Source organism: Haliotis rufescens, unplaced genomic scaffold, assembly GCF_023055435.1.
Source record: "Haliotis rufescens isolate VD_foot unplaced genomic scaffold, xgHalRufe1.0.p SCAF_23, whole genome shotgun sequence".
Taxonomy (NCBI): Eukaryota; Metazoa; Mollusca; class Gastropoda; order Lepetellida; family Haliotidae; genus Haliotis; species Haliotis rufescens.
The window spans coordinates 12,122,967-12,146,117 of record NW_025963924.1 but is presented as its reverse complement, the minus strand read 5'-3'; the positions used below and the strand labels follow the sequence as shown (position 1 = coordinate 12,146,117).

At 40.8% G+C, this 23,151-nt stretch overlaps 1 protein-coding gene across 15 annotated transcripts in view; it reads right to left on the bottom strand.

Annotated features, from left to right (window-relative positions):
* Nucleotides 1-23,151, bottom strand: part of LOC124133076 (membrane-associated guanylate kinase, WW and PDZ domain-containing protein 1-like) — a 159,740-nt gene that overhangs the window by 16,429 nt on the left and 120,160 nt on the right. For 10 of the 15 annotated variants that reach the window (XM_046497313.2, XM_046497312.2, XM_048401788.1 and 7 more), the window contains 8 exons: nt 21,525-22,172; nt 21,191-21,225; nt 20,886-20,991; nt 17,323-17,400; nt 13,587-14,725; nt 4,896-5,091; nt 3,720-3,860; nt 332-397 (listed from right to left, as the gene is read on the bottom strand). In XM_046497313.2, the coding sequence (XP_046353269.1) occupies nt 332-397; nt 3,720-3,860; nt 4,896-5,091; nt 13,587-14,725; nt 17,323-17,400; nt 20,886-20,991; nt 21,191-21,225; nt 21,525-22,172 (2,409 nt within the window). The remainder of the gene's footprint in view (nt 1-331; nt 398-3,719; nt 3,861-4,895; nt 5,092-13,586; nt 14,726-17,322; nt 17,401-20,885; nt 20,992-21,190; nt 21,226-21,524; nt 22,173-23,151) is intronic. The other 5 variants (XM_046497311.2, XM_048401790.1, XM_046497305.2 and 2 more) reach the window with 4 other exon arrangements.

Genomic DNA, 23,151 nt, shown 5'->3' with positions numbered 1-23,151 from the left:
TTTCCATGTCTTTGTCACATTTACATGTGCCAAAGTACATCATCACTTGCTTTTTAAAATACATTGTCACAGGGGTTTCATTATTCCCCGTGTGGCCATCAGGCACTTATTTATCCATACCATTACCATTTTAACCATGCCGTAGGCACTAAAATACAAGTAATTTGAAGCCCTGCAGTGCTTGGTACACTACTCCACCATGCATTCAGGTACTCCTCACAGCCAGCGATAGCTACACTGAAGTATGAAGTGAACACGGACAGCGATGTTAAACACGACGACTCGTGGTTCGAACACAAGGTGAGTGGGCGGTTGACAATATCGATCTCACCGATCCACGGAACACGCGGCTTGGACTTTTCTACCGATTCACTTGACGCGTCAGCATCCCCCTTGTCTGAAATTGTCAAGTCAGCACTTGCCATTGTTGGTTGGATTCTACGTCACTCAATCACGCCAGCCTTGTCTGGAGCCCTGCTTGATCATCAGGGGGCATATGGGGTTCCAGACATATCTCAGACATGGAACTGCAGCCTGACCACCAGTGGAAGTGAGTGAGTCGGGTTTTACCATGTTTTATTCTAGTAATATCTTGATGTGACACAACAGGAATGGGCTACCCAAGAAGGGAATAGAACCCAGATCTGGGCTAGCCCACTCCCCTACCAATGGTGTGATCAACACATAACCACCTAACTGTCCATTCTCTACTGCCATTTTGGCCAACCAATCCCCACCATAGCCGCCTCTCAAAACAAGCCTGGGGGTGACTCTACTCTGAGGTTCTTTCTTGTACTTAAGACTTTAATTTATGAATTTACTTATTTTATCTTCTGTGGTGATAAATTATTTATTTAATGAATATTGTTTTGTTGTTTTTATTGTATTAGTGATCTACATGCAACTCCTAGTATCACACACACAAACATGTTAGATACAGTTAGATCAACACAGTCTAGCTAGTACATAAGCATATGATTTGATAGAGATAGATAGATAGAGAAGGGTTCTAGTATAGGTGTATAAATATCAAGCAGAGCGATATTCTAAGAGGTTGCAACACTGTGCATAGAATGCAAAGACAAATCAATGGACAGAGTAATTGCTAAGTAAGCAAGTCGTCAAACATTAACTGCCGAACCAAAACACTAATAAACAATGATGCAAAAAATAAATGATTGTGTCCATTCCTTAAAATGTAATGAAAAAACATGATTGGTCTTTGAATTTTTTACAACACTGCACACTTTGTAGAACACCTGTTGGGTCTGATCCACCAGTGTTCATTTCAAACCTCAGCTGATTCTACCAATGTAGAATTAGTCATGCTGTAAGTAGTATTAGTCCCACCGATACTTCACATAATGCATTGCAACAGGAAATGAAGTCATCCATATCACAGTAATACAACCCTCAATAACATGATGGAGAGTTCAAAGGGTTAATTTCAAACCGATCAATTTATTCAAACGGTAAACGGAGGTGTGGGTTAATTTCCAATTTTCATCAATCTATGTCGTGGGTGTGAAGTATCCGTGTTGACCCTGCAAGATGGCATGCTCTGTGCAACCAAGGCACCCATGCATTACATGCCCTTCGTCTTATACATTCATTACCGGCTCTGTGGAAAGTCTGGCGGCTGTGGTGAAACTTGGGAATAACTGGAAGGGTGGGTTTTGTATTGATTTGTGTCTTCGTAAGCAAAAGCATAATATCCTTTTCAGAAATCAATGTCATAATAATGATAATGAAGAAAATCTATATAATTATTATAGAACGTGCCCCCCAGGGTTCACTATTCTGTTGACACCCAATCTGTATTATTATTGTAGAATGTGCCCTAGATGGGTTGATGACTCTGTTGACCGAAAATTTGCAGTTATCGTTAAAATAAACAGGCATTAATATACACTGATTGTATGGAGATTTGTCTTTATGATTCAAAGGAAAAGATAAATAAATTCCATTGGTCTGATGGATGTGTTCCTGCAACTCAGAGCAGGGTTGTCATCAAGTAAACCAAGACATCCATCATGATGTCAATGATACATGTAAACCAGCTGTCATGAACAGTTTGTAGTTTGTCAGATAGATAGGAGAGACTCATTAACCATCAAGTACGTTTCATCTTATCATCGCAGTGAATACAGCCAAACACTCAGCCCTAATCAGTGGATACTCAACCCCAACTATGGATTCTAAAATACTCAACCCCAGTCAGTGGAGTTTTAAATATTCAACCCCAATCAGCATCTATGGCTACTTACAGTGTACCCAACCCCACACAGTAGCTACCCCTAAATACCCAACCCCACACAGTAGCTACCCTTAAATACCCAACCCCACACAGTCGCTACCCTTAAATACCCAACCCCACACAGTAGCTACCCCTTAATACCCAACCACACAGTAGCTACCTCTAAATACCCAACCCCACTCAGTAGCTTCCTTCAAATACCCAACCCTCAATAGCTACCCCAAAATACACAACCCTTACACTGTAGTAACCACCAAATACCCAACCCAAGAACCCTAAGATTCAGATAGCAAACATCACAAATTGTGAAGTGATTGCATCACTAACATCAGTCTCCCATTACAATAAACATATCACTGCCTTATCACCTTGTCTTAGATGACATGGCGCCATTAGGCAATACGGTCTGACAAGTACCCTGGGTATCGTGGTATATGTTGAATCACAAACCCCTCCAGGTCAAAATAGTTCCAGCTTTGCCAGTCAAGAACTAGCCCTCTAAGTAGGTTTTCTGATTGTTCCGAGAGAAGAATTCCATCTGATCGGCTAGCATACTATGGCTACCTGCCAGTATGGGCTTCTAGTCAGGTCATGCCTCCGTGTTGGATTTTCTCGTTAATATAGCGGGTAAGTGTCAGATACAATTGATAATGGTTTGTTTTCTTGTAGCAATAGATCATTGGATAATGGAGACAACTGTTGGCAATTTCAGGCTATGTGTGAACAAAGAAGTACAACGATTTTTACAAGACCAGAGTCAGTTTAGAATGACTGTGAAAGATATTTTTTACATAATCTTCTTGAGTTGTGTTTGATATTTAAAAAAATATGTTTAATTCAAAAACAGACATGTCTTGTATGGTCAACAGAGCTGTTAATATATTAGAGAGGAATATTGATGATTTTCTCAGAGAACATTCTTCTTTGTCATTACCTATTATGAAAATAGTCTTCAGAACATTTTGGTATCGATCAGTCAATGGCCTAGAACAAGAATTAATAAGAAGTCCTACCTTCACGAGGTACTTAGGCAATGTTTTTTTAAAATATAGTGCGGGCCCCCTACATAAATGTATTCCTTGATGAGTAAAAATACTTCGAACATTTTTTGTTTTTTCCCGTTAAAAATGGAAATAAAAACGAAACATGCTGCAAACTTAATGATGATGCGGGCAGTGCCTGAGAACCAAGACTATTGTTTTTTTGGCCTAACTTAGGGATATTTAACATTAGATCACAAGTTACAGATAATGGATTCAATTTTAACAAATTTCTGTCCATTCTGAAAGTATTAAACCTAACACAGACTGCTAAGAGGGAAATGTCAGTATGTTCATCAACAGGGTCGTCAATGTTTTCTGTGCCAGGTGGAGACCTGCCATTCAGCCGCCAGTTTTCCATGAGCGCTCACCAAATCATTCAAGAGGAAGAAAAATGAGGACCTCGTCCCGGCGACACGTACCAATGAACTCACCTATGGTGGTCCCCGCCTTCGTCACAGAGGATATAATTACAAACCCAAAACCTTCCCGTTCTTTGCGGGTGACGGTCACGTCATACGGGAATGACTGGGATGACGTGTTAGCATTCGTCTGAGATACATCTAGATCAGAAATTACAATGGCCCCTTCAGTTTACTCATCTCATTACTCGAAACGTGTAGAGTCAATTCCCATTATCTCGAGTGAGACTGATCAATGATAAATGGTTGAGATAAGAGGTTTTGAGATAGAGGAGTGATATAACTAGGTGAAGTCTAGATCAGAGCCCTGTTCCACAAAGCAATCTTAGCACTAAGACGATCATAACCCTTAACATTATCTAACCCATTCTTTAACAATGCCTCATGGACATCGTAGCGCTAATATTGCTTCGTGGTACTGCGCCCAGGTCATTTGCGATAGCCAGTAATTTGAGATAAACATTCGAGATAATGAGCATCGACAGTGTAGTCAACAGATATATGAATGATAATAAATGAATGACAAAAAAATATTTGCACATGAATAAAAGTCGATTAAGAGAGTTTGTTATATGACACATAATAAATATATCAGCTTAACCATACTACTTGAAATTCATCAATCAAATCAGTACTAATAAATCTTTTATAGCCTTTGAACATATATTAAGTGTTAAAAAAATATAATAATTTATTTTTAGCTGAGAAAATGGACAAATACTGCTATGTAAGAGTGAGATTATTGTAAGAAATGTTACAGAGAGCATGTTAAGACTGTCATGTAATATATCAGAAACAGAGAAGAAGGAACTTTTGTTCATCTGTAAATTAAGCACCTGCTCAACCCAGAAGCGACAGTAAGCATCTTCTGGCAAAGCGATAGCAGAAGAAAAGCAGTTACTCTTTAACCCTTGGCCGTGTTAAAGATGACATTTTATTATTTTTTCCAGAGAAAAAATGACAGATTAAACTACAGAGAAAACATTTTGAGTTAGGATCTCAAAATTTACCATTTTCTGCTAAAAATACAACATAATAATCACACAATTTTTGAATAAAACAATTTTCTGACGATTTTTCTCAAATCAATCCCATTCAAATACTATTTTCCAGAAACAGCCACAGTTCTTACCAAGCTGTGGATGACCCTTACGAGTGACCCCGTGCTTCACATACCTGGAAATGAGGTCATCCTCCGCCTAATGCCCAGAGTTACCCGCCCATTGAGGGAGGAGGCGCCCATGAGCTGCACGACTCGATGATGCGAGGAGTTGATGACGGAGTTGTTGTCTACGAATGTAATCTCATCTCCAGTGCGAACTCTGCCGTCCAAGTCTGCGGAACCACCGGGGACTATGTGCCCGACTGAGACCTTCAAACAGTGGAAGACAAAATAATTGTACAATTTATCATAATCATAATTATTTTAGTAATTACCTCGATATCTTTTGTATTTATAGGAGTATAAACGTATGAAATGGTGTGCACACTCTGAAAATATGCAGTTTTTATGTTTATAGCTCCACAAACACACAAAATATATGACCGCGAAACTGACATTAATAACTGTATGAATGACACAATTTGATGTTCATATGTTTTTCACGAGACTGTGGGCATGGACTAATATTTTTCCGTTTATGGAAGCATAAACGGAAAACTAATTACTTGGTTAGCCAATCAAAAGAATTGCAATTTATTGATAATCCTACAACATCCTCCTCTCTCTCACTTGTCCCTTCTTAGTCTTTAAAAAATAAGAGACAAATCGGATCCTGATTCAGTTGATACAATGCAAAGCAATCACTTTAGAATCTACGAGGTGTTATGATAAAACCGATACATAAGTAATCTAAAAATTATCTGCCAGACAGTCGGGCAGATGGAGGAACATTTCATGCAGCCCAACAGAAAAGTTACCAGCCACGGGCAGGTGGGCAGGCAGTTATTTCGGACACTGATCATTCTTGCATTAGTAACCGGCTATTCCATGTTCAATGCCATCACATTCAACACGTGACCCAACCACCTATTGCATCAACTGGGCTTCAACACAAAAACTCCCCCCAAGTAGAAATATTATCTGAAACAAATCCCAGCCAGGTGATGCACATCGTCTGCAACTTCATCCGCAACTGTCTCACACAGTGATGTTGCCCACAACCTACTTGCAGCAATCAAGTGTAAACATATCCATCACTTATCTATACATGTATCTGTATACTAATTATAAATTATTTCACTACAAGGAATAATTTGTTTCTTGATGCACAAGGGTAACCAAGGGCCGTAACTCACACCTGATCTCTAGTCATCTGGAGCATTCATTAACGCGGCAACAAATGACTCTATTTAATCGTGTGATGCATACTCTCCAGTATCTACCAACACCCAGCTCCGATGACGTTCACGCCATACGAAGTACTTCCTGATTACTCCTCCAGGTGGCGCCACTTCCAACATCATCACCCAAGTCCTGGTAGCACCCTTTAAACTCAACCCAATATCCACACCTAAGTTATTGTTTCAGTCTTTTGCTCCAGGAAGATTAACCTTTGTCACTTTAGCATATTTCTTGGAGATAAGGTGTCAAATGATCTCAACTCAGTTAGGAAGTCAATGGTCTAGAAATGATTTAGGAAGATAGAAAACCAATTACTGATCCTAAACACAACTTGCATGACACACTCCAACTGCTGTTACACCGACGCAGCACAGTGTGGAGCCACGGAAAGAGATCACATTTGAAATAACTTGCACTCAACAGCGTGAAGACTTAAGTACAAAAACACAGGAGAAAGTTGAACTAAAATACATTAGCTTCAAACTAGAGTTGAGTTAAAACTAGACAAGAAGCAAAAGTGGTGGCGTTGAAATCCTTATTACCCAAATTAAAATGTAGACAAACTATATTTTCCACTTTTTCCTCTTCAGTGTAAAACATGCATAAGCAGATTCATATGAAATATCTTACTCAACAAGGGATCATGAAACATTTCACAGTGTAACGTTTTGTTTGTTTGTTGTTTAACACCACTCTCAGCAATATTCCAGCTATATGAAGAGGTCTGTAAATAATCAAGTCTTCACCAGACGATCCGGTGATTGACATCGTGAGCATCGATCCACGCAATTGGGATCAATTACATGCATCAACCAAGTCAGCAGGCCTGACCACCCGATCTTGTTAGTCCCCTCTAACGACAAGCATAGATGCCTTTTACAGCAAGCATGGGTTGCTGAAGCCGTGTTCTAACCCGGATCTTCACGGGTTCATACTGTTACGTAACTGGTTCAACAAAGTGTTTATGTTTAATCAACTTGCAGTGAAGATGCAATGCTTCACTTCCATGGCAAATATCAAATACTATTTGTATAACAACAAATCCAAGCAATCAGCACATTCAGACCCACCTGGATACCAACTATCCCTAGCAAAACTTGAGTAGTATTTATTCAAAGTACAAAAGTGGCAAAAAGTGAGTTACTAGTCGAGACATACATGTCATTCATCTTGAATCTATCTTGTGAACGAACAGTTAGAAATAGTCTAAATGAAGACCTTTTTCCCCAACTTTTTTTTCATGAGTGCATTGGAAGATTTGTCGGCGCCTAATGAAGGTAAGGGATATTGCTTGTATTACATCTCCACAACTAGTTGCATCTGTTCCCAGAGCGCCGTATGGCTGCGATGTTCACAGTCTGTTACCTTCTGGATGTGTAACGCTCGTTTAACATCAAGCCGAGATATATTGAAAGATATCGCACCTCATGTGCAGTGATATGATCCTCAGAGATCAAAAGTCAGGCTAAATGGTTTATTTTCTTCACTTGTATAAAAACTAGCATATGGCATAGACAGGTATGCACTGTATGACAAAGGTGATTACACCATATAAGTTCATAGATAACTCTGTACTGATGATCCAGGCCTGGTTGATGCTAGTCCTACATGTTTTGTGAGTGAGTGAGTGAGTGAGTGAGTGAGTGAGTGAGTGAGCGAGCGAGCGCCACTTATACCAGACATGCTGTAGTGAGGGGACACCAAGGTCAATGCCTTCTGCCAGTTTTCTAATCCCCCAGGGTGGTTATTACGATGAATATGCTACTTCAACTACATCGCTATGTGACAGCTTATTGTGGGAGAAAAGCCTGCATTGACTTAGGCCTGAGATGTGTATCTCTTTAGCTGAAACCCATGAGTGAAACCCACCAGTGAAACCCACAACTGAAACCTGCAAGTGTCTTTACAGAGCTGATGGACGATGGATCATCAAAGTAAATCAGGAAAAAGAGTGAGTGAGTGAGTGATTATGGTTTACTCTGGTTTAGCAATATTCCAGCAATATCATGGCCAGGGTCACCAGAAATGGGCTTCACACATTGTACCAATGTGGGGAATCGAGCCCGGGTCTTCGGCGTGATGAGCGAACGCTTTAACCACTAGGCTACCGACCGCCCCAGGTATTAGAACACATCAGCAGATCCTGGCACAGCTTAAGTATGTAACTGTGCCCAGCAGGTTGTGGCATCATATTCAACTGTACAACAGTAATTCTCCACATCACAAAGACAAATGGCAAGGTCACATCTGCCAGTGTCACAAAGCCAAGGACTATCAGAACTGAATCTGCCATTGTGACCAACAGATCCTTACTTTACTCCACTCACGCAGCAATCATCAGGTGTTGGAAATTAATATTTTCTGTCCAAACTCTCACACTGAATGCTGCAGAATGTCAGTAAATATAGAAGTCTGATCCAAAGAAACAAGTGACTCACAACAAGAACATCTGTTGACAACCTTGGGGTGCAATGACAAACAGTCAAATCACAAAGTCTGACCAACCTTTCCTCTTTAATCAGCTATTATGACATAGTAAGGTACTTTTTACCTACCCCACACCTTCAGGAGGAACTTGATTAACCGAGCCCAACTGTCAGTTATTTCAGTGCTTTTCTCCTCGTTAATAATTCTACTTTGCCTACATTTGCAGAGGGAGGAGGCAGGGAGGAGAAACAATGGCAGGGAATTAATGGCCATTCAACAATCCCAGCAATGCAGCAGCCATTTCAATTTCAGTAAATTTAGAAACATGTCAATCTATTACTGCCAAGGCCATAAACACTGGCAGGCTATTTGTCTCTCTCAAGTCAACCTCCCTCAAGAATCACTGGAATTTAACTTTCTTTGTTATAGCCTTGAAAACAGAACATTTCAAGATTTCAACAGAGAGCATATTGATATAAATAACATTTGTTTATACAAATCTGTTTCACGATCCTTTACTTTAAAAAATGGCAACACTGCAGCTTCCTGTGCTGCTTATAATAGCTACTTAGATCAGTCTGCCACATGTGGACCCCGCCTCACAGATCTTGCTGCTCCTTTGATCCCTAGGGTTAGTTGTGCAGTGGGGTTAGGGGAGGTTACCCCTAACTCTATCCTAAGCCTTTGAATCCCCTTTCCAATCAAGCAACCCTTTCCCATCAAGCACCCTTGACGATTATTAGGGTTAGGTACCCTTTCCGATCAAACACCCCTTCCATTTCCTCAGGATTAGGCACACTTGCCAGTCAAACACCCCTTCATGATCCTTAGGGTTAGCTATGTTAGGGTTAGGGTTGGATACCCACCCACTCTATCCTAAGCCCTTGCATCCTTAGGGCTGGGCACCTTTTACAATCATTACAGTAAGTTGTGCGGCAGGATTGGGCTAGGTATCTCTTCAAAAACTAATCAAATGTAATTTGAGGAATAATCAATAATTTTTTATAAAGTTTCGAGTTTCGGGGAGAAAATGACTACTGTGCATGCACATAAAGACAAACAATCAGGAGCTGATCACTTGGTAGACATGCACCAATTCTTTGTGATAGCACCCGTGATCCCATGGACTTCTCATTCAGCACAGCTTGGGAGCAAGGCTAGATATGGATGTTCAGTTCAAGATATGAACTCAACACTATAGATTCCATTTCCTCGAGTTATTCCAAAAATATAGGGCTACAATATATTGCCTGTCGGTATGGGAGACGCCATAACATTTACTGGTAGGGCCTGGTATATTTTGACAGTTAGGGATTTAGATCTGTATAGCAGGCTCCATCAGCCCTGTATGCTACGAGCCGTATACATCATCTCTACTGCTTACATAGTGTCAGAATGTAGTGTTTCATACACTTCCTTGAGCTTACAGAGATTGTATTTCTTGGTTACCATATGGTTTAGCAACTGTGTTGGAAATAAACACTGATATCTTTTCAGCAGTGAGTTTAACCCCACCCCCCTACCCCAAACTTGATCCAAAGATCTGGGTCCCGTTCCACAAAGTGATCTCAGCACTATGATTGTCGTAGGTTAGTGTTAAAGAATGGGTGCGACGATTGACTTAGCCCTAAGATCAATTTGTGGAATGGGGCCCTGTATTATACACAAGAAAATAAAGGCTGTGTTGTAAATTGTCTAACTTCGTCCAGAGCGCATATAAAGATTACGTGCATATTGGTGTAGAAGATGGTCACTGTTATACATAGAAACAGGATGTGATACAGAGCAATATACAGGATATATACAGGGTGTGTTTTCATATTGCCTACCCTTCAGTTCTGAACATACCGCCCTGGATTGTTAAAACCAATTCATCATGCAAGAATAGCTATGCCCTTTGTGGGAATAAGCATTGAACAGCTACAAGGCAATGAATTATAGGCAGTCAAGGCACACATTATTTCCTTTACAACTGTTTTCCAGAATGTCATTTATTTCAACTTGAACATTCCTGCTTCATGTGAACTAGCTGTCTTGACTGTAAACTCTTGTGTAGACTTGTTCAAGTCTCTAAGGCAATAATTAATAGTTTAAATCATAATTTTAAGATTATATAAATAATAAGAACAAGTTGTCCCTATAAGAGACTGGTGTACTTAGAATGTCCACATATTTAGACTTGCCTATTAGGAAGATAGAATTTCTACACATCCATGGATTTATCTTTCAGTAGAGCCTTGGGGCAAGGCTAACTCTAGTGCTATGTACAAGTTTGCTTAACCCATGTTGGGTTACCATTGTGTTACAAAACATATCAACCATTTCAATTTAGAACTGAACAGGCAGCATGAGATTTCCAATGTTAAATGACCAATCAGAATGAAGTAATTTCAAAAGTCATGGTAGTATACTTGTTTGAAACCTCTTAAAACAAGTAATAATTGACAATGCTTAAATCAACTAAATAAGAGACATTAGTCAGCGGGTCAGACCCCTGATGCATTTAGCCACCTCTTGTGACCAACATAGGTTGCTGGGGACCTATCCTAGCCCACAATCCCGAGGCGCCCACAGCATTGTGTCACAGACACCATGACATTACAGGCTGAGATATGACGAATATCAGTTACCTGATTTTGTATTACTTACATTCATCTGTCAAGTTCATCTGTTATTGTTACTGACACTGTTGAACGAGTTACGTAACAGTATGAACCCCTGAAGATCTGGGGTAAATAGGTCTTCACCAACCCATGCTTGCCGTAAAAGGCGACTAACGAGATTGGGTGGTCAGACTTGCTGACTTGGTTGATGCATGTCATCGATCCCAATTGCATGTATTGATGCTCATGATATCAATCACTGGATTGTCTAGTCCAGACTCATTTATCTACAGACCACCATCATATAGCTGGAATATTGCTGAATGCGGTGTTAAACAACAAACAAACAATGTTATTGTTACTAGGGCTGGGATGGGTAATTCGGGTACTTGGGTCAGGTGGGTCCTGAGTAGGACCCGGGTACCAACAGGACTACCCATGGTTAGTCACGTGATATATTGTTTAATCACAAAAACTCACTTTAGCTCAGTGGTTACACTACAAGTCGCTTCCGTTCGCATTTATTTCTGATCCTGTACACATTCCTTTTGACGTGTATATGTTTGAGTAAAGATATAGCTTCAGTCAACTTCAGTGTATGCATGATCTGATCATTTGACACATATATCTAAATTGTTTTTCCAAGGGCTGCAGTAAAACAATTCCCAATTAGACATTTTGTACCCACCTACAGTGAGGTAACCGGGTAGGGTCAGCCAATAGGGGGGTCGGGAACCTGAGTAATAAATTTCGACTCGTCCCAGCCCTAACTGCTACTTATAGTCCAGGTACCACAATGTTGCAATCGGAAGCACGCCTTTCTAAAACTACCTGCGAACAGACCATGGATAGGGAAATACATTCCACCGAAAAAATCCCAGCACTGCCTTTCAAAAACTGCCTGTAAAAGTATCTTCCCTGTGATGCGCTTCCTCGAGTTTGAGGCATTTTAACACAGACTCGTCCCTAGGAGCATACAAGTCTTGGTGGAGATTTAGGTAACATAATCTGTTCAAATGAATGAACAACCAGATTGCAGGCAAAGGTCTTTGAAGCCAAATAAATACCTCCTTCACATTCAAAGTCTAATTGCACTTTTATCAACACCTGTTCATTCAATGAGATGCTAGCTTTAGTGATAGCCCTAATCTATGCTTCAATCACTTGAATACCATGAATGTTATCCTGCGAAACTCACAAACACTAATCTGTACTTCAATCACTCCAATACTGTGAATGTTATCTGAAGAAACTCAGACAGATAGTATTTGAAACCAAAGGGAGTTGTATGTTTGCACTGGGTTCTGTTAGGACCATCAATTGAGACAAATAATATTTATACATAAATGAAAAACTTCATCTTGTTTTCCAAATAAAAATCAGTTCCCAAGAGATATATTTTCATGAGAATCTAAGTATAATCGTGCCAGTAAGTGTCATTTTCGCAGTTAAGAAATTTGATTATCGTACTTTAAACTACGGACCCATATTATTAACAAAACAAACTATGACAAGTGCCTTTATAATTTCAAAAAGTGGCAAATATACAAACTATAACATGGATTCATTATTAAATACCAGACAATTATTTACACAACTGGACATTCGATAGAAACTAAATTAATTTTTGGACAAGCATCTGATATTCTGACATCTTACACAGATCAAAGTCTATCAGATGGGCAGGTGTCCACCAGACATTATTTCCGCTATTGACCTTCGAGACCTATCCCCCGATCTGGTCGCCACAATACACAGTACCAGCATAATGATAGGTAGTGTTTATTTATTCTACAATCATCCTGTCTCATTTCCACTCTTCACCCTCCTCAGCTCTGACTAATGTCTCTGTCTGTTTATTTGTGGTAATATTTTGTCCCGATGGGTTGCAGAACATTCTCTTGTGTGATGTAAGCGATGGGGATATGATTGCTACCACAAACGGGATCTGCTGCCAGTATAGATGTGATGATTGGGATCATGTTTGACAGAAAAATATATTAAGGGTTCAGTTTCTAGTGAGGTAAATACTGGACGATAAATGTCAGCAGGTTGGATAAATTTGTAATTTCGATACCAAAATCATGTTTTACACTTTGTGGGCTGTGTCAATGTAATAAGTTAAACAAAATTATGAACTATAATGTTCAGCATTAAAAACTCACATTTAACCCAAAAATTTAGAAGCTTATTATTGTACCTTTCATATTGTTCCAACACAATGGTTGGAACAAATCAAACACTCCATCAGATATCCCACTGGGAGACTGCATCCCACCCTATCATGGTTTCACTGCTCCAGCCCTCGTTATTTGGGTGTTACGGCAGCCCAGTGGTTGAAGTGTTCGCTTGTCGTGACAAAGACCCGGGTTCATGGGTAAATTGTGTAAAGCTAAATACTGCACTTACCTTTTGTTTGCATGTTATTTGAATTTTGAAATTGCTTTATATACAATTTAAAAAGAATATCCAGAAAATGGAATCGCATCTTACCTGTGAGCCTTCCTCCGTGCCGCCAATAATCCTGAACCCGAATCCGCTCTCGTGCCGATGTAAATGCACCGTCATCTCCATAAAGTGCGAGTCATCCTCACGCTGCTCAGGAAAACGATTCATATTCCTTGGAGAATGTCCTCCTGGATTAGAAAACGAAGACCCTGAATACAACGGAGGCCGTTTAGGCACTCGAGTGATATTGCTAGGCGTAGGATCCTCCGTTTCGAATGACGTGCTCTGCCTAGGCGGTCGGCCAACACCGCCAGGCGATCCTTGGCCAATTGTGTTGGCGTTCCGAGAATAGTCACTACCATAACTGCGATCATGAACAGAGTTTTCGAAGGATTCTAACCTTCTTGATATTGGTGGTGAATTCACATCCCCCGGCCATTGCCGATTAAAATCTTGTTGGTACGATCGTCCATGTTGCCAGGCAGGGTTTGGAGTGTACCTCCCACTTTGGCTGTAGTCACGTGCATTCTGAGAAAAATTTGGCAATGGAGTTTTACTTCTCATATCTTGAGCTGTTGGAGTTTTGGGTCTGTGAGTATCAGTTCGATAGTCCGGGCCCACACCACGATTCATTAACTCGGGCCCCGGCGTACGACTACGAAATTGTCCCGGTTTGGCATTATCACCCCTGTCGTAGCCATACCTCCCTTCTCGGTCGGTTTCCCTTCGTTCACCAAAAGAATTTTGCATAGGATAATTACTTCGAGGACTACCATAAGGATCGTGACGGAATTCAGGCCGTCGGCCCTCTTGCCGGAACCCGTGATCGTTGTGACGTTGATGGTCTCGGGGTCCCGGGGGAGGTCGGGAATTTGCATGTTCATAATTACCCGAATTATAAAAATCTGTCCGGGAATGATTATGATGGTTATTAATATCGTGGGAATTTTCATCATTCCTTAAATGTAAATCTTGAAGCCTAGTCGGCATATCCGGCCGAGCAGAAATGGGTGGCCTCCCCCTGTTGTCCATAGTAATGCCATAATTCTTTGTAGGTGTTTTGGGGCGTTCGGATGGTGTTTTGGGTCTCTGTTCACTACTGGAGGGAGTTTTGGGTCTGTTCCCCATTTCCTTGGTTGGCGTCTTCGTCCTTGTTGTCGAGGGAGCATCAACTTCATCAGCATCTGTAATAACAGGGAAACACAACACCTTACACAGCGCCATAGTCGTATGTAACTCAACAATCCCAGATACACTATCCTAGCCTGCAATATCTCCGCCATCATTATTATCTTTCCACACTTGCATATTGTTAACTCACTTCCTTGTAATGCATTCCACACCTCACTCTCGCCAACACATTTGTTTTGAATAAGCAGGCTCTAACCCACCTTCCAAAATTGATGAAATTGTCGACAATGACGGAGAATGTTATTTCCTATCAGATGTGCACATCCCAAAACCTTGGTCCGATATGCACAGATTCTCATCCAGGAGATCCTGTTTCATACCAGAATAATTATCTCAGCACCACAAGGTAACTCCAGCCTGGCTGTGAACTCTTCTAATCCGAATATATCCATCACAATTTGGATAAATAAGCTTGATTGTATCCTACCGAGTTGAACAGAGACTTAATGTTTTCTTTATCCTCTCACAACATCTGCAGCAACTCTATCAGAATACCAAACATATCTGTTATTCTATATCACTGCACTTGCAGTGGCAATGAGCAAGCAAGACACGGGCCATTTGCTATAATCCTTCCTCCAGTGCTTCCTAATTCATCGAAATCCAATAACACCATTAACATGCTTCAAATTCTTCCAAAACACAATCCACAGATTGAGAACTCCATCCACTATCCATGAAGTGAAATGAAAGTGGTCTGCAAACCAAACACTGGCACCACAAGTCAGACTGGTTTAGCATGGGATACGGCGCTTATCAACCAGCGTGATGTACACTTAGATCATGTCTGAGGCAACAACCCACTGATCTTGTTCCGTCTTGACTTTACCATCTCTCCTAACAATATGCCATGACAAACAATACACAAGTTGCCCTGTGGCTCTGAGGGAGCAAATATCGCATGTTTCTTCAAGGCATACTCTGCATGGGTGCTCACTGGCTAGGAAAACAGGCAAATGTCAGCCCGGCACCAAGCCTGCCACGGAGGAGGCTGAATGGTCGAAAATATCCTCGATATAAGAAGCAGGCCGATCACTGCTTGCATCTGTTTGGAGCAAGGTGAGAAGCCTTATAATCTTAATTATGTGCAGTCTGATTGGAACATTGAAGCTCGGTGCTTATCAGAGGAAGACAGGGGGAAGTGTGAACCTTGGTCTATAGGCCCGGAACTGATACTGAATGTCAGTACACCTGCTGGCTAGGTGGGTTTAACATGGAGATGTGTGGGAGGGGTGAGGGGGTGAGGGGGATGAGGGGGGTGGGGAAATGGGGTACACACTGCTAGGTGAGTTTAACATGGAGATGTGTGGGAGAGGTGAGGGGGTGAGGGGGTGAGGGGGTGAGGGGGGTGAGGGGTTTGGGGGAAATGGGGTACACACTGCTAGGTGAGTTTAACATGGAGATGTATGGGAGGGGGTGAGGTAGTGAGGCGGTGGAGGGGGAGGAGAGGGGTGGGAAAAGGGGGTATGGGGGTATACATTGGGGGGAAGGGGGGGATAGGATTGAGGAAGGGGATTCTCTATCTGTGATGAGGAAATGTTGCTGTTTCTTAACCGTGCTGCAGTTTCACTTATGTTCCAACTCATGGAAGAACAGCATTGAAAGGTTTCCAAACAGATTACGACACAGAAGAGCGAGTAAGGAGTAATCGGAAAATCGGAAAATTCATCCTTTGTGACTCATTCCAAGTCAAAAACTATCAGAAGAGCAGCAACGGCAATTAATAGTCCTAAATACTCTTGACCATGAAATAATGTACTGTAGAATTCACCACATTTACCCTCAAAAGAAACAGGTTCTGTGCCAATCACAACTGTATCCCACAATGCAACAGGCATTATTGTTGCTCAATCAATAACATCCAAGATTACACACACATCAAGAAATGGATTTAGACATGTAAGTCATTATGTGATCACAGTGAACAGTCCCACTAATAGCAGGGATTTATCTAGACTGGATCAGAGGCCAATATTCGGCCCCAAGCCTGCAGTAATTGTCAATAAAATTTCCCATACAGGAAATTGAAAACGTTCTATTTCATGTAAATATCGTTATAACTGATGTGATGGATTGGTCATGTGACTTGTATCCCACTGACAACAAGACCATACAAGACGAAGAGCCCTAATTGTATATCATTGTTTACACGCAATGTTAACATGCAATGTTAACATACCACTGAAAATAAGCATTTAGTACATAGGAGTCTTAAATAATAGATAAATCCCAGAAAAGTCAATTTGGAAAACATTATTAAAATTTCAAAAATATATTTGGTTCTTAGACAATCTCAATGCAAATTTTCCAGTATAAGAACATAAATACTTGAACAATGCAAACAATATTTTCAAAATACACATGTACTTCTATTCACAATCAAATGTATTCAATCTTTGTATCAGAAAACTGAGAAAACATTGTATAAAAAGCTATTTAAAAAAAATACACACCCACAAATAAACATTAATTAAATTATTGAATATTTGTGAAAAGACAAGCATTTTTCAGAAAAAGCTTCTGCAAAACAGAATTTTCAGGTTGTACATCAGTTTAAGGAACAACACAACAATGTAATCACGCAACCAACCTGCCGAGTGCGCCAACTCCGATTCCTGGCTGGAGGTATGCCCATTGTTATGGCTATCAAAGCCCTCATCAGGTAATTCTGAAATTAGAAATGTTTCGCATATTAACTCAAGTTTACGATTTCCCCCACTTTCTTGAGTTGACTCAATCCATAACAACAGATGCTTGTGCAGTCAACAAGTATTTATGATGACAACTACAGTTTGCCTGTGATGGGCTGTGTGGTGTTGATACGAGCCTGTGCTCCATGGCACGATCGCTTCCCCTTCCTTCTCACAATCTCCCCTATCTTAGACCTTTAGAGGATTACTTCTGACTGCTTTGACGATGTGCGTTCATTATCAAACCAGAAGTCCTTCCTTATGAAGTTTAGGTAAGAATACAAACATCCTATTTCCAAAGAGAATTTTCACCTCAGGACTTATACTCTAGAAAATACTCTAATTAACATAACCTCAGAACACTAAACCTTGTCTAAAAAAACCCATCCTTTTATCAATTGATCATAAACTGTATCTTTGTCTATGTCAGTACAAAATTCTTCAGAGAATCAGTAACATAAACTAATGAAGTTTTTCAAAAGATGGTCATTCCAAATAGATATTTAAGAATTTCAACTTACATACACACTGAACTATGATTAAGTTGGTCTCATATTTCACATACAAACCATTACAGATACACTTCCCCATATATAAACACAATGTCTAATGAGCATGAAATACTCATATCCCCTGTCAATAGGACATGTCCGGTTGTGTGGAGCACTACCGCCATATTCAGTCTAAGTCATTGTCATTGCCATGGAAACTCGAAAAATATATTTTCCAAAAATCCCAAACTATCAAAAGGCACCAGTTCACTACTAGACCTATCTATGTGCCAAGTTTGATTATGATATATCTCTCATGGTTTTTGAGTCCGACTCCGGAAACGAAATGTGACAGATGGTCGGACAAACAGATGGACGGACAGCACTCATTCCTATGGCCCCCACTCAACTTCATGGGGGGAGGGGGGGGGCGATAGAAATAAATACACACACTTGAATCAGCAAGTCATAGAATAGTTGATACATTATGTTGTATTGAGTCCTCAGCCATATTTAATCCAATTATCTACAATTTCAATATCTATTGAACCCCAAACCAGCCTAATATCTCCTTTCTACATGCAATAATTAACTACACATCAATATTCCAAATCCATGGCCCCCATTAAAACAGTATGATCACGCCATTACCGCCCAAACGCTGTCTGATTCTTAATATCTCTCTTTCTCGGACACCCTGTGGACATATTTCAAAGAATATCATAACAAGACGACCAGTCAATTCTCCACTTAGCAGTAATCACCCTATCATAAAACTGTCATGAAGATTAGTGTGCTGCGAGGTCAGACAACTCATGCTTTGATGTGCCCTGGTACTTTTCTTCTCCTCAATGGGTTAATTATTCCCAAGGCCTGCACCATCTTGAGCCAGGATCAACTACCAGCCCAGACAGACCAGTAAACGGACATCCTGGCTTGAATCAGTGTCTTCATCCCTGTATCTGTTTAAGGGATGGAGGATCGTTGGTGTCATGCGAACACAGATCCATCCCATGACAACATCTTCAATTTGGCATTATGCTTCCCTCATCAAGTCGTGAACGCTATTAAGCTATTTTGAGCATTTCTACAACCCAATCCGTATAATCAGTCTCGAACCCTGTAAGTGTCTAAGAATGTCAAGTGAAATATTTTGGCATCGCTTGTTAAAGCACGTTCCACAAGTTTTTAATCAACATCATCAAGTTCTTGATCAACAACGTCCTCATCTGTCATCATGTGATGGATTAGACTTGTCCCAGCTTGGACCTTCACCCAAGCCACTGACAGCCGGCCGACCTGCAACTTATGGACGAGAGTCATGTCCACCAGCCCGTGCGTGGGCGGGTGAGTTTAACATGGCTTTGAACAGTATGTCAGTTATATCACTGTCAGTTTAACTGAGATGATATCGGCTGTGGTGCAGGTATCATTCACAAAACCAGAAGCACAGACAGACCATGAAACCATAGCTGTGGCAGCTGGGATTCCAACCCAGCACTATGAGTTCCACGGTTGTCTTGCACGGCAGTTCCACTGGGCAAATTGTCAAGGCCTTTCATAACAAATATAATAGCCTAAGTAAATTTTCTTAAATTCAGCAAACTAACACCTTAATAGAAGTCATGCACTACAGCCATTTGCATGGATAGAAGCCCGGACGCACATGGTCACGTCAGTGATTGTAATTGTCCGTTCAGTACAAAATCTACCAAATACTGAAGGTATGTAATGCTTATTGTAGAACTAAAATCAGATCCTGTCAAAGCTTGGGTGGCAAGTATTTTTGACATTTCAACATATTCAATATCTTGATGAAACAGAAATGTACAATATTTGTCATCAGGTACAAATCCAAGTCTGTTTAAGCTATTTTGGTGATTTTCAGGGCTTTTCAGGACAGAGCTTAAGCTTCAAGGCCTTTTCAATCCTGTGAGAAGCCTGATGATGATTCCGAGGACAAACTTCACACAAACCTACATTGTACATTCTCCCAGTAATCTCAAGAGTATCAAGGTAATCTTAATTAGGTGGGTCGTGCATGTGATGAATGGACAGGTTCCTGTTTGTCTGGGGCCAATGTTGACCAGCTAGTCAGGTGTTGTGCTGGGTAAGTGATGTGTTTGAGCACCATTGTCCACTGCTGACATGGACACATGGCCGACCTGTTTGCTCACACCTACGTCTCATGGCGAGAGAAATGACACGGGGATTCGAGAAGGTCCCAATGCAAATAAATTAGTTTGGTAATAAATTCACATACGCTGTTCTAATCACACATTACGTAAATGCTCAAAATAATTTGGTTTGATTAGTTTTCCACCTCTGTCTTATTGAGCTGCTTGACGGGTTAGGGGGATTTCAAGGTAATCCTTCAGCCTTATCACCAGGATGCGTCCGTGTCCACAAGTTTGATAACACTTTTCAGAACTGATTCCAAATATTGTACTCAAGTTGGAGTGAGTGAGTGAGTGAGTGAGTATGGTTTTACGCCGCTTTTAGCAATATTCCAGCAATATCACAGCGGGGGTCACCAGAAATGGGCTTCACACATTGTACCCATGTCTACTCAAGTTGGAAGCCAAATTTTCATTACATCTCACACAAGACTAAACTGAGGACTTTCATAGCTGTGTTGAATGTTGTTTCAAATAATATGTCAATAATATCACAGGGACGCGTAGATGTTTACAGGAATAGTGTTGACAGACAGGCAATAGTGAGTGAGTATTGTCTTATGCCGCTTTTAGCAATATTCCAGCAATATCACGGCAGGGGACACCAGAAATGGGCTTCACACATTGTACCCATGTCGGGAATTGAACCCGGGTCTTCGATGTTATGAGCGAACGCTTTAACCACTAGGCCACCCGACCGACCAGACAGGCAATAGCCACCATACATTTCACGTTATGTACACTTTCTGTTACTGTCCTGCCCCGTCACCAGAGGGTGCTGCTGGGTGTACCTACCTCCGATATGGTTATGTCCACCTCCCTGATCCCCTGTAAAGAAGTACGCACCCGGCTGGTTGATGGGCCCTGGTTCACCGCCATGCTTCTCTTCAAAACTTTTCGACTGGAATAGGAAAGATGGCACAATGAGCATGTGGATATGTACAATTCAGTCAACCCACTATTTCAATACAAAAACAGACAGAATATGTGGCTTAAAATTACCAGTCAATTGACACTTACAATTTTTCCAATATCTGTGATCACTGTATTTCAATAATAATTTCCACATAGTGATGAGAAGACCATACAGAAATACTCACCATTTTCATTTTTCTATTTTTATGTGATGACAGTCCTGAAAAAGCACAAAGGTCATTATGCACCAAATCCACAATGAAAATTTCATCTCCACAAATATTTCTAAAAATTTGCTTGTTTTACATAAACATTTCCGTAAAATAAAATTCACAATTATACATTTAAACAAATTATTCCTTATAAACCCATGTTTGTCAGTACTAAAGTGACTTCCTGCCACATCAAGCTGACCCACTAGATGTCAAAACCTACACTGTTAAAAGTGGCTCTCAAACCAAACTCACCAAGTCATAAGAAAATTACCAAAGTTAAGGGAAACAAAAAAATTGAACTTACCTCCCCTTTGCACAATAATTTTTGTAGGTTGTCCAACAGGGCAGTCTTTCAATACGCCCACAATCTGTGCATGAGACATCTCGCGCACCATAATTCCATTTATTTCCTCCAGAATATCACCTTCCATTAAACTCTTACACCGAGGCCTGTCCAGAATCTGCTTCACCTTCTGTCCGTACGGACTGTCCGCTATGGTGAAGCCAAACCCCATACTCCCCCGCACTATATGAACAATAATATGTTCTGGTTTCGAAGACATCAGATTCAACACATCGGGGGCATTGTCCGAATTAGCAAGATCGCCAGGCATGCTGTGTTGTGAGAAACTAGTATTGGGGTTTACGTGGGCCGATCGGGCCAAATCGGGCAACGATTTCATGCTCGGTTGCGACGAGTTCAAGAAATCCATGTCCTTGGATCCACCCGAGTATGACGGCAAATGGGGCGTGATCCCGTCCTGAGGTAAATTGACAGCCACGGTAGTGATGATACGATTGGTGGGATCTGCTGGGTCAAAGGGCAGAGGGTATCCCCGGCATATGTCCAGCATGACAGTGTCTCCCGGTGGAATGGTTTGGAAGAGACTCACCACGTCCTGATGGGTATACCCCAACACGCAGCTGTTGTTGACATAGACCAGCACGTCACCTTCAAGAGAAAAACAGATACTTCAGCTTTGTCAAGTTACATTCGGAGTCTCCCTCTGATCAAACAGGCCTCCAAAATGTTCAAACGATCAAACATTATGACAGTGGGAGACCACTCTGTTTTGGATTGACTGTGTAAACCTGAGATAATTAACACAATCGCCCCCTGGCTGGGACTCACAATGGATCAGTCTTAGTTTGTTACAGTGTCGGTCTGATGACAATATTGACACTGACACGGGGCCGTGTCACTACACCTGGAATCCAGCACAGCAGAGGAAATAACAAAAATACAAATACATCCATGATAAAATTATCATAAATTTTAAAAATAATCATAATAATAAACTTGACAAAATAATTTTATATTCTTGTCCTACTTAGCCCACTGTGATTCAAGTGATAAAAAATCATTTCCCTTGCTCAAATATTCTAACGCATACATTTTTCAACAGATGAAAGGATACCTCAAGTCTTACTCAAAGGCAGTAGGGTGATAGCAAATGTGAAATAATGATTTAAATACTCCTTCACATGCAAATATGCATCAGTCAGTTTGAAAGGTCAAAGTTGGTAAAAGTAGAGCTTCTTTGATGTCTAAATTGTCTGGTGAAGAGTGCAGAGGAGGGAATCAAAGCCATTCCTGGCAGACACAGTGACCATATAAACAAACCTTCAGCACCATCAACAAGTCCCATATATCCACAAGCTGACACACACCTATCCCATGCTGCCATTAACCTTAAAGACACTACTGTCAAATCTGCAGCTTCCACTGCTTATTGTGTGTTTATTGGTGTGGAGTTAAATAGCTTGTATTCTGTGAATACATTGATGGGGAGATAAAGAATACTTTGTTTTACTACAAAGTGGGCGGTCAGTTAAACAACCAATTTGTTCTTATCTCTACAACCACCTGGGTGCTGTTGTACAAAGTGATCTTAGCGCTACGGTGATTGTAACTCCCATTCCTTAACATA